The sequence below is a fragment of the Pleurodeles waltl genome, chromosome 2_2 (assembly GCF_031143425.1).
Source record: "Pleurodeles waltl isolate 20211129_DDA chromosome 2_2, aPleWal1.hap1.20221129, whole genome shotgun sequence".
Lineage (NCBI taxonomy): Eukaryota > Metazoa > Chordata > Amphibia > Caudata > Salamandridae > Pleurodeles > Pleurodeles waltl.
In genome coordinates this window covers 974164651-974176213 of record NC_090439.1, presented here as the reverse complement: position 1 = coordinate 974176213, position 11563 = coordinate 974164651, and the positions used below count along the sequence as shown (strand labels likewise).

The following is an 11563-nucleotide window of genomic DNA, read 5'->3' as shown; positions in this document are numbered from 1 at the left end:
ACCAAAGTTGTCCCCCCTGAGCCCCCACAGCGACGCCTGCAGAGGGAATCCCGAGGCTCCCCCTGACCGCGACTGCCTGACTCTAAAATCCCGATGGCTGGAAAAGACCATGCACCCGCAGCCCCCAGCACCTGAAGGAACGGAACTCCAGTGCAGGAGTGACCCCCAGGAGGCCCTCTCCCTTGCCCAGGTGGTGGCTACCCCGAGGAGCCCCCCCCTCCCACCCTTGCCTGCCTGCACCACTGAAGAGACCCCTTGGTCTCCCATTGACTCCCATTGGAAACCCGACGCTTGTTTGCACACTGCACCCGGCCGCCCCCGCGCTGCTGAGGGTGTACTTTTTGTGTGGACTTGTGTCCCCCCCGGTGCCCTACAAAACCCCCCTGGTCTGCCCTCCGAAGACACGGGTACTTACCTGCTGGCAGACTGGAACCGGGGCACCCCCTTCTCTCCATTGAAGCCTATGTGTTTTGGGCACCTCTTTGACCTCTGCACCTGACTGGCCCTGAGCTGCTGGTGTGGTAACTTTGGGGTTGCTCTGAACCCCCAACGGTGGGCTACCTTGGACCCAAATCTGAACCCTGTAGGTGGGTTACTTACCTGCAAAAACTAACAATACTTTACCTCCCCCAGGAACTGTGAAAATTGCACAGTGTCCACTTTTAAAACAGCTAAATGTGTTTTATGTAAAAAGTATACATGCTATTGTAATAATTCAAAGTTCCTAAAGTACTTACCTGCAATACCTTTCAAATGAGATATTACATGTAGAATTTGAACCTGTGGTTCTTAAAATAAACTAAGAAAATATATTTTTCTATAACAAAAACCTATTGGCCTGGAATTGTTTCTGAGTGTGTGTTCCTCATTTATTGCCTGTGTGTATGTACAACAAATGCTTAACACTACTCCTTTGATAAGCCTACTGCTCGACCACACTACCACAAAATAGAGCATTAGTATTATCTCTTTTTGCCACTATCTTACCTCTAAGGGGAACCCTTGGACTCTGTGCATGCTATTTCTTACTTTGAAATAGCACATACAGAGCCAACTTCCTACACTCATCAATTGGCTTCGCTTGCCAACAAATCAAATGGTTGTTGATCATCTGACTAATTTCTGGTCTGAGCCCTTTAACAAACCGGAACACAAAATGAATCATGTCTTTCGGCTTCATTGTTTCAATCACACTGTAATGTTTAAATGCTTTAAACAACCTCTCATAGTATGCATGAATTGATTATTTCGCTTCCTGAGCTGTTCTTTGTATGCATTGACAATAAATGTTTTTCGGAGAACTTCTCGTTTTCAAGAACTGAATGACCTTGTAGTAATATTTCATTACTTCAGGTGATGGTGCACTTGTAGATGGATCTCTTTGCGGCTCACTTATTGGCCAATCTACATTCCTTTTGCATTCAATCCCCAGATCTGATGGCACACCTATCTCCAAGAGAGTGTTTAAATCCTCCCATAGGCATTTTGCAAGTTTCACAAACTTATCTGTCTGTTGATACCATGCTACTGGTATCTCCCTCAATCTGGATTAGTAATTTGTAAATGACAAGATGCCACTCCTTCTCCAAGGGACATGTACCAAATTCCCCCTCTCTCATTGGTAAGACTTTTACTAGCTCTTTAATTTTTGAAACATCTACAGAAGGAGTATCTGAACCCTTTCTTGGCCTTTCTCTTTTCTTGACCCCTCTGCCTTCCCATTTTTTCTAATGCTCTCCAAATGTGTACTTTCTCGAGTAATTCTTTAAGATGTTTTCATCCATGTAGATCTCATGTGTTCAAAATTCTCAGCTTAAAAATGTAATCTGTAACTTCTCTTGAGGTGTTTTGTTTTCAGAAGATCTATTTCATATTTATCTGCTAAATCTTGTAGTTGATGATGTACTTCAGCTGCTCCCTCTGTAATTATTGGACACAAATATCTCAGCTCAACTTCAGTAGAAGATGTTTGTCTATTTTCTCCTATTGTCCCTTCAAAAAGCTCTTATACTTCCATTGACAATCTTGTCTGATTCATGAGTTCTTTACCTCTGGTTCGATTATCTTAGGCACGCAAATGTTCCAGCCACGTTTTTAATTGTTGTGCAGTTAGACCCTGTAATTAAATATTACCAGGTTGTATACTCTGCAACTGCTGTTGGTTCGAGCTAACAATTTGAGAAGTTAACAATTTCAGCTCTGGAACATTTTGTAACCCTGCCAAATCTGAATTCCTAATAGGTGTTAAATCTATCAGAGATCTCGATCTATTTAAAGTCTGTCTTCCAGGTGAAATTAATCTGGTGATTCCATCCTGAATTCAAGCCCTTTGATCCTCCGCACCATCATTGTTTTGAGCATAGAAAGGTAAAGGTGGACCAATTGTGATAAGAACTGACATTGCACTTGGCTTTGATCTTCTCCTTATGGTTTGTGTTTGAGTTACACTATCATTTTGATTCAATAATACAGTCATATCAGTCTGTGTACTCACTAAGGAAGTAAACCCCATAGTCCTTGTGTCTGTACCTGTGGAGTTAGGTCCGTCTGAATCAACATCGACTCTTCTAAAATCTGTCTTGAAGATTTTACTAGATCAGTAGTCGTATTCACAATCAGTACATCTGGATAAATCTTAGGAGTACTAGGCTGAAGCAGCTGTTTATTATTAGTTGGCAAGTTGAAGCTACTCTGCATCGGTATTTATGTAGATGGTCTAGTCTCTACTGTATTCTGGTTCCTGTCAGGATCAAATTGCTCAGAACTCTCAGTCATGCTATTCTGAACAGGACTCTGCACTAAATTCTGTATTGGGTTCTGTGTCTCTGCAACTGGTATTGGTACAGTAGGGATCGTACCATTTGTACCCAGACCGCCTTGAGCCACATAAGATGGTGGGCGATTTCTCAATATCTGTAAAATAAACTCATCTACATCCGATTCCTCATTATTAGTCAAAGACTTTTCAGGTTCTTTTGATGTCTGCTCTTCTGCTGATAAAGGAGAAATCTTTTCGGATTTCTTTGAAGCTTTCTTCGTGTCTTTCCCGCTGTCTTTAGAAATTGCAGGAAACAACCTAATACCATGTAAGGTATTGAGTCTCTACTGTCTCTGATCATTATCTCACCTACCTTCTGCCAGTGACCTCTGCTTTTCTCATTTTCCTCTCAAGTGTCAATGCTGTTGTTGTCTAGCTACTAGTTCCCAGATTGCTAATGCCTCGAACTGAGCTGGTCTTGGTGGAGGTCTTAGACCATACATCACCAGTCTCAGGTTCTCCAAAATTCTCAGATTAAATGTCACATTTTCTGGAAACGCCAAACACCCTTCCTTCTCTATAATCTTAATCCAGTGTTTTAATCAAAAGCATGCTTCTGTACCTTTCTCTTCGATTACAGGATATGCCGGAGTACCTTCAGACGCACAAATGTGTCCTTGCCTAGCCGAAATATACTCATCTCCAATAAAAACTCTTTTCAAACTTTGAAATACTTAATTTTCACAAATGTATTTAAAAAATCAATAATCAGGAAGTGATTTTTATTCCCACAATCCTCTTTGTCTCCCTTCTTAACTAATTGTGCCTCATGGTTGTCCACCAATCCGTGCACGACCTTTCTTACTAACCAACCTATCCCTGCGCGGCACAATATGATATCACACTTGCACACACCGGCTGACAAAGTCTTGCGGCTTGTCCTCCTAAACTCAAAAACACTCAAACTAATGCAAAATTGTTTGCGAGCTCTTCATCAAAACCAATATTAAAACAAATGTATCTATTTACTACAGGTAGGGGGAATCACAATCGCGTTAGGAACCTTACTTATTTTCGCTTTCGCTGTTGCAGCTACCCAATCCTTCTCAGTTCCCCAGATTTGCAAGCAAAATTTGACCTGCAAATTTCACTTTCAACCAGTCATTGGATTCTGTTCTAGTGCACATAAGACTCGCCAAATCCCAGTCGAAAAGACCTAACACTCAATTTTTAAATCTCAAACTTGACTTACTAACCTTGCCCGATTGGTCTACTAATCAGACAAACTACAACAACAACAAAAACAAGTGTTACACTTGTAATATACTCCGGAGTGATTGACCTAACCTGCAAGGTCCTTATTCCAATAACCACGTAGATAATTTTTGAGCACCAAGTGCCACACACATGTGAAGTTTGCCGACTTCCCTACTCTAACACTTTAGAGTACACCGACTCCCCTAAAATCTCACAAACACCTCAATCAATGGGAAATTAGCTAAAGCTGTGCATGCGCATAATCTACTTCATTCAACCTAACAACAGAACGTTGAGAACATTCCCCACCAACATAGGCTAACTCCAAGAACCGGGGAAAGTCCCTTTAGGCGTTTAGGGACACATCTTCTCCAAATTATACATCAACTTAAAAAACAATTATCAAAACAATCAAAATAATTGTACGCAACCACTGACGTCATTTAAAGGGATACTAACCATCAAACTCTGCTACCAAAACTGTTAAAGCAGAAATCTCAACTATATTTCAAACTAGACAGCGGATTTCATGCTATAGTCCAATGGGCTGAACCCAGTCTGCTTTAAAGAAAACGTCTGGTGCATCAGATCAAGTATCAAACAATATTATACACAACATTACAAAGTCAATGAAAATCACACCAGAATTAATGCGACCATGAATAACCACCCCAGTTTATTAAGAATTTTAATGTTTATTTTCCCTATATTAGCAATTTTAGTCACGAATATTATTCTCAAAGTTAATTGATACATATAAAGAAACAATATAGGCTGATTGAATCGGCGAAAAAACACAATCTTAAGTAAAGCAGTGAATATTTTTATTTCAATAGCGAAAACACATATCAATAACAATAGAATCTGAGCAACAGAAATTGAATATATTGAAACCAACAAATCGAAAGTCAATGACCATTCACAAGTATGAGAGTAATACCTCACTAATCACTAATTAACATTAGGATGTTGGGATTCATGCAAAAGATTTACCAACCTGAATTTGGAAAACATCTAATTACGGCGCTATCAAGATAAGCAGCAGTTTGGTACCTGTAAAACAAAAGACTATGAAATAGAAATTTTCTTAATACAGTTTCTTATCCTAATGGAACAGCAAACAGCTGAATTCATCAAGGGGACAGCAGCACCAGCATCAAGACAGGAACAGGAATGGCGAATGGTTTAGAATTTGGACTATAATATTACTAAACCATCAGATGATTAGTTCGGTATTGAACAGATATAATAAACTCAGAAAATAATAAACACCAGAATGTCAAAGTATGCAATCATCTACGAGCAGGAAAATAACGTGTCCCAGACAGTAAAGTAATCCAGTGAGCCAAGAAAATCTGATTCCCTAACATTATATTAAGCTTACTAAACTATTCTAATTGGACAAGACTATCATACGAGGGAGAAAACAGCCAATTAGATTCATATCTGCTATGAAAATTGTCCAAAATATTAGCATTGAGAACACTCATTGGCTTCTACGCTTTTGACGAAACTCAAAATAATACAAAATGTATTTTGCACACTTTCTTCTCCAGCTGCATCTGTAGACCCATTGTTCTGCTTCTTCCAAGTGTGCTGTTGCTGGACAGTGATAACAAGGATGTGGAAACATTTCTTCCATACCATTTTCCTCAAGAGAAACACACAGGTTAGAAACATAACTACAGACAAGTATGCAAAATCAATGAATGGAGTCTGTTTAACAACAACCGTGAGAGTGCATAATTGTATCCAGAACAGGAACATCGACATTAGATAAACATGCACTGTGGCCTTGTCTTCTTGAAGCCCAGCAGGTAACAAGAAATGCTCGTATTATTTCAGAAATTAAGTTCTACAAAAGACAATTTATCTCTGAACCTCACATTTAGCTTTCTCAGTTTTCATGTAGGCCTCACGTTAGTTGGTGGCCAATTTACCAACCACATTTTACGCAATACACAAAATTTAGCATGTAATGCTCTATACATTAAAATATAAGAATGATTTCATAAGAAGAAAATATTAGTACAAAATCTACGCGCTCACAAGGACGATATGATTCACTCTTATGTGGCGTTTTTTTTATGGTGAGCGTTTGCTCAGGAGACATTCTGTCCTCTGGCCTGGTAGCGTTTTTTAAAAGGTCTTTACACGTGCTTCCGGGATTGTCATGCAGAGCACAGCCTGAACCTTGTGAGGATGTCTTATGGTATAGTGTTCTGGTCCTGTTCTCGGCCATGTGCACATCTCTTGCTCAATGAGCTCTGGGCTTATGACTTTGGGTTCAAGCCAGAGGGCATCACAAATTGTGCTTCTGAGCTGTGCTGGGTGTTCGTTAGGAGTTCTGTCCAACGCAGGAATGGGTAATATCGTTCTGTTTATTTATGTAAGATGGTCAAACTTCTAATCAGCAAATTCATAATAGAAATTAGATTTCACAAGTATATGACATCAATTCATCATTGTGCTATCCCAAGTTGTACTAATGAAACCCATGGTATGTATGTGTTTTCAGGCCTGGCATTGACTCATTTCCCATCTGAGGCAGAGGGGTCACGTGTGAGGCAATGCTAGCAATGCCGCGAGCAGCCCCTTTGTTTGAAGAGCATCTGCCAAAGAAGCCATTGTCCCTTCGGACAGCTGGCCGGCCGTCCTGGCTTCATCTTCGTGGATAAATCTGCGGAGCAAACGAGGCAATGCAAACACGCCCCGGTGGCACGGCAACCCTCTCAGTCAGTGCCTGTGCAACGCCGAGGGTGCAATCATCCGAGGAGGCCTCTGCCGGGATCCGACCAAGCTGAGCTCGCCAGGCACCTCGCAGGAGTCCACTCATGGGTGGGAACGGCAAATGGGTACGGTAGGACAGTGTCTTCCAGGCTCTGGAACGGTGTCACGTGGCGCTCTGCTCTACATGACACTCTTTTTTTGTAAACGTGTTGTGCGTTTTTTGAATGGCATATTTTCTCCTGTAGTTGCTGGTCGTCTTCTGGGGAATGAACGTAGGTTGGGGTCACACTGAGTTCCTATACAGGTAGTCTGTGTCCAGTAGGTTCTACGTGACAGAATCAGTTATGGTGTTTAATAGTTACTCTCCCTGATATCTTCAAATGGGCTTGTAACCGTTTATGATCTCTTGGCCCTAATTTTGTTATGGTTTGTAATCATTTATAATTCCGACTCTTTTAATAGGGCTTGTAATTTTATGAAAATGTTATTTTATTGTTCTTATCTGGCGTGCAATATTTGCAACATTTTACCCCATAGATAGTTCTCAATGGGACTCCTCTGTTATAATGTATATCATTGTTGCATTCGTTTCTCGTGAACTTGTGATGAACAATGTTCAATTTTCTGCCCATTTTTTCTTTAGGAAACTAATAATTTTGTAAACGTGTTATCCTGCCTATTCGTAACGAGCTGTATATTGTTCTCATCTTCAGGCAGATACACGTTTAGCCGTATTTTAAATGATATTTACGTGTGTCAAAGTAGCACTTTTCGTAAATTCTTTCAAATTCGTTTTTTACCTCTTAAGCACATCGACGCCCCGCTTCTCTAGGAGGGACTTCATCTTTTCACAACTCAGCGGTCTGTAAACAATCTTTTCGACCCACTGTCCCTACATGTGGTGCATGTTGACGGGAGACAGCTTTGTTTGTTTGCCTCCGCGGGACCTGTTTAGTCAGACTTTTAAAGTGACCCGGCTGTTTGAAGCGTGCCGCAGGGATCTTTATATTGTAATGCGATCAGCAAGGATAAAATCCCCCTTCAGATCTCGCCTTACTAATCAAGTGTATTAACAGGCTCCCATGGTGTTTGCTATCACAGGTGACTGGTTTAAAGCGGGAGGTGAGAAACGACCTAAGCTGCGTCCCGTGAGGCTGGCTTCTGGGCATTTCTCTCTGACAACCACTGTTCTTCTTCAATTGCCAGCTGTATGTAGCGGAATGCAACACACTATTCTTGGCAAGTGGTCTTCTGTATGTTACATGGATGTCACTTTAGCAGAACGTCAGCGTTAGCGGAAGTGACATCATGTACCCTTTTTTTACCTCGCTCATGACATCACATGATTGATCCCATGTGCCACCCTTTCCGCATTCTATTTGCTGCTGATGGGATAAGAAGTGCAAGAAATGGGAACCGCATAAAGTAAATAGGACTCTTTGAGGCCTATTCACTTTCTGCTGTTGCCACAGATTTCATCACCCCAAAGACAAGGGGTGGTAACATTTTCCATTATAGACTATTCTGTACATCAAATGGAACAAAGTTTAAAACTGGATAAGGTGCCACCTTCCTAAAAGAAAATTGGGACTGTGCTCTGTGACACGACCTGTGTGGGGATGAGCTCTGTGTGTCTGTATTTGTACTATTATTCTATGTATCGAATAGTCTTTATGTAGTGCTAGCAACCCTTTGCTGCTCTGTCAAGGTATGTATACGGTAGCTGTTAGAAAGAAATGGGCTCTTTGGTTGAAAGTCAGGTTACCCCCTGTTCAAGCAAGGACCCTCACTCTAGTCAGGAGAAAAGAGAATCACCCTCAGCTAACCCCTGCTTACCCCTTTGGTACCTTAGCAGAGCAGTAGGCTTAACTTCAGAGTGCTAGGTGTAGAGTATTTGTACCAACACACACAGTAACATAATGAAATCACTACAAAATGACACAACACAGGTTTAGAAAAATAGGAAATATTTATCTAAACAAAACAAGACCAAAATGACAAAAGTCCACAGTACACAAGTCAAGTTATCAATTAAAAATCAAAAAGAGTCTGTAAGTAGTTTTAAACACACACTAAGGGGGTCATTCTGACCCTGGCGGGCATCGACCGCCAGGGCCAACGACCACGGAAGCACCGCCAACAGGCTGGCGGTGCTTCCTGGCCAATTCTGACCGCGGCGGTAAAGCCGTTTCCCCTGGCCAAAGGAATCCTCCATGGCGGCGCTGCAAGCAGCGCCGCCATGGGGATTCCGACCCCCTTCCCGCCAGCCTGTTCCTGGCGGTTTACACCGCCAGGAACAGGCTGGCGGGAACGGGTGTCGTGGAGCCCCTGGGGGCCCCTGCACTGCCCATGTCACTGGCATGGGCAGTGCAGGGGCCCCCTAACAGGGCCCCATAAAGATTTTCAGTGTCTGCTTGGCAGACACTGAAAATCGGGACGGGTGCCACTGCACCCGTCGCACCGCAGCAAATCCGCCGGCTCCATTCGGAGCCGGCTTCATCTTTGCTGGGGCTTTCCCGCTGGGCCGGCGGGCGATCTTTTGCAGATCGCCCGCTGGCCCAGCGGGAAAGTCGGAATGCCCCCCGCGGTCATCTGACCGCGGGCGGTGTTTGGGCGGTTTCCGCCCGGCGGGCAGCGCCCGCCGGGGTCGGAATGACCCCCTAACACTGTTAGCGTGAAAATGTACCTTGAGTGCATCAAAAATAACCCCGCACGGGTGAGTGTGCGTCAAAAAGGGCTCACAAAGCGTCGATTTCACTCACAAGCGAGATCTTGCTTTGTTTCTCCTTTAGTTGGGTCGGGGCGTGTCATTTCATCTCTCTGCAGGAGAGCGATGCGTCAATCCGGTCAGCACTCTCGGGTCCGGGCAGGCCTTGCGTTGTTTTTACACGCCCAGAGGTGTTCGTGTCGGAAATCCAGCCGCACGATGATCCAAAAACCACGCAGACCGGTTTGTGATCTCCCAGCCTCCGTCAGCAATGCTGCATGTTGTTTCTCCAGCTCCGTGCGTCGTTTCTTCGGTCGCGTTTCTGGCAAGGGTCGATTTTCAGCTGCGGACCCGGCGGTGTGTTGTTTCTTTAGCCGCAGATCGGAGTTGCATCAATCTTTTCCCCGCACGGCGCTCTGTCCATGGATTTCCTCCTCTTAGGCTTCCAGCTTCTCCTTTCAGGGTCCCAGGAACTAGATGGGCACCGCAGGGCAGAGTAGGAGCCTCTCCAGAGACTCCAGGTGCTGGCAGAGAGAAGTCTTTGCTGTCCCTGAGACTTCAAACAACAGAAGGCAAGCTCTAAATCAAGCCCTTGGAGATTTCTTCTCAAGATGGAAGGCACACAAAGTTCAGCCTTTGCCCTCTTACTCTGGCAGAAGCAACAACTGCAGGATAGCTCCACAAAGCACAGTCACAGGCAGGGCAGCTGTTCTTCCTCAGCTCTTCAGCTCTTCTCCAGGCAGAGGTTCATCTTGTTTCCAGAAGTGTTGTAAAGTCTGTGGTTTTGAGTGCCCTTCTTATACCTAATTTCTCCTTTGAAGTTGGCCTACTTCAAAGTAAAGTCTCTTTTGAATGTGAAATCCTGCCTTGCCCAGGCCAGGCCCCAGAGACTCACCAGGGGGTTGGAGACTGCATTGTGTGAGGGCAGGCACAACCCTTTCAGGTGTGAGTGACCACTCAACCCCTCCCTCCTAGCACAGATGGCTGTCACTGTCTAGTGTGAGGTGCAGCCAGCCCAACTGTCAAACTGACCCAGACGGGGAATCCACAAACAGGCAGAGTCACAGAAATGGTATAAGCAAGAAAATGCTCACTTTCTAAAAGTGGCATTTTCAAACACACAATCTTAAAATCAACTTTACTAAAAGATGTATTTTTAAATTGTGAGCTCAGAGACCTCAAACTCCACATGTCCATCCGCTCCCAAAGGGAATCTACACTTCAATCAGATTTAAAGGTAGCTCCCATGTTAACCTATGAGAGGGACAGGCCTTGCAACAGTGAAAAACAAATTTAGCAATATTTCGTTGTTAGGACATATAAAACACATAACTATATGTCCTATCTTAGCCATACACTGCACCCTGCCCTTGGGCTACCTAGGGCCTACCTTAGGGGTGCCTTACATGTAAGAAAAGAGAAGGTTTAGGCTTGGCAAGTGAGTACACTTGCCAAGTCGAATTTACAATAAAAACTGCACACACAGACACTGCAGTGGCAGGTCTGAGGCATGATTACAGAGCTACTTATGTGGGTGGCACAACCAGTGCTGTAGTCTCACTAGTAGCATTTGATTTACAGGCCCTGACACCTCTAGTGCACTTTACTAGGGACTTACTAGTAAATCAAATATGCCAATTCATGGATAAGCCAATTACATACACATTTTGTACAAGAGCACTTGCACTTTAGCACTGGGTTAGCAGTTGTAAAGTGCCCAGAGTAACAAAAACAGCAAAATCTGAGTCCAGCACACATCAACAACCTGGGGAACAGAGGCAAAAAGTGAAGGGAGACCACGCCAAGGATGAAAAGTCTAAAAGTAGCCATTAGAGTAATGCCTCTCAATGGGAACCAGGTCTTTAGAGCCTAAACATCAGTGATAGGGCTGGACTGGGAGCTGAAGCAGCTCTGGACAAACATTTAATGCCAGTCATCTACGGCATAGCCAAGTGCATCTGGCCATATTCTCTGGTGTGTTCGTGGAGGAGTAGAAACGCTTGCACCCCCCAAGAATAGCTTTTTTTAATTGAATCAAATGATTAATTGTACAGCACCATCATTGAGTATGTGCACTATAAAGCCATAAGTGTTGCAGCCAGTTCTGAAGA

General features: G+C 43.5%; 1 protein-coding gene across 5 annotated transcripts in view; it reads left to right on the top strand.

Moving 5' to 3' along the window:
* Positions 1-6641: 6641 nt before the first annotated feature.
* Positions 6642-11563, top strand: part of ENPP2 (ectonucleotide pyrophosphatase/phosphodiesterase 2) — a 636665-nt gene continuing 631743 nt past the window's right edge. For 3 of the 5 annotated variants that reach the window (XM_069220669.1, XM_069220667.1, XM_069220665.1), the window contains exon 1: positions 6642-6870. In XM_069220669.1, coding sequence (XP_069076770.1) covers positions 6850-6870 — 21 coding nt within the window. In that variant the 5' untranslated portion in view covers positions 6642-6849. The remainder of the gene's footprint in view (positions 6871-11563) is intronic. The other 2 variants (XM_069220661.1, XM_069220658.1) reach the window with 2 other exon arrangements.